General features: G+C 42.4%; 1 protein-coding gene across 1 annotated transcript in view; it reads right to left on the minus strand.

Annotated features, from left to right (window-relative positions):
• LOC119585774 (E3 ubiquitin-protein ligase lubel-like) overlaps positions 1 to 980 on the minus strand; it is a gene marked incomplete in the record, with an annotated part of 47,027 nt that overhangs the window by 21,377 nt on the left and 24,670 nt on the right. Inside the window, 1 exon segment of the mRNA XM_037934486.1 lies at positions 493 to 561. Coding sequence (XP_037790414.1) covers positions 493 to 561 — 69 coding nt within the window.

Raw genomic sequence — 980 nt, forward strand, 5'->3', positions numbered from 1 at the left:
TTGAAATACATGATCAACATTATATTGGAAATTAATATCATCACAAAATCTGCAGACTCTATCAGACGAATTCAACTTCGTCGGGGATATCGAAGGCTACGAATCGAACAAACATCGTCCAAACTGGCATTGCAACAGCCTGCCGTGTCATTTTGGGCGTTGCCAACTAACAGCACTGTAGAGTAAACGGGGTTAGTGTCTAGTGTCGGAGTGTGAGCTGGAAGGCGAAGAAAAGTGTGAGGAGGCGAAGAGAAGTGCAGCGGAGTGTGAGAAGGCGAAATGAGGTGAGTTAGCGTCCTCTTATAGGAAAAGTGAGCTGTGAGGCTTTCTACACGTGAGAATCGAGAGAAGATATCTACTGAAAAATTACGCTAAGACGTTAGAGCCAAACAAACACTGAAATCTCCGAGTTACAGCATTAGCGAGAAAACCTAAGCCACTGAAATCCTGAAATCATACGAGTGCCACAAAGGTGGGGGGAGAGGGGCACACCTGAGGAGGGGGTATCGCTGAGGGCCCCCAGTTCGTCCGACGGTGCGTCCCCTTCAGACAGGGCCATCTCTGCCGCCAGCCACGCAGGGAACACAAAGAGGAAATAGTCAAAAAAGCAAGTAAGTAAAGAGAGCGACAAGAAGAGAAAGGAAAGGCCAAGACTGAAAGGGGCATCTGGAGGAGAAAGATCGTAAAAAGATATCGTAAAACAAAAGAAATATCGTACACAGATGCGGGTGATTTTTTTTTCTCTGCCTGTGAAGCGACATAATAATACAGTGGAGAAAAAAATCATATACAAGATGAGAAATATGTTTCGTCTTTTGACCTTTTGTAAGGAGATTTCTTGCTAAGAAAAAATGTCTAGTTCTTTAGTATTCCACTATCAAAATTTCTATTGTTATATTTGACTATATAAAAATTTCATATGTAAAAGTAATCCATGTATGAGCTATACATTCATACATGGACACGCACACACACTAATG

This window comes from Penaeus monodon, chromosome 20 (genome assembly GCF_015228065.2).
Source record: "Penaeus monodon isolate SGIC_2016 chromosome 20, NSTDA_Pmon_1, whole genome shotgun sequence".
Lineage (NCBI taxonomy): Eukaryota > Metazoa > Arthropoda > Malacostraca > Decapoda > Penaeidae > Penaeus > Penaeus monodon.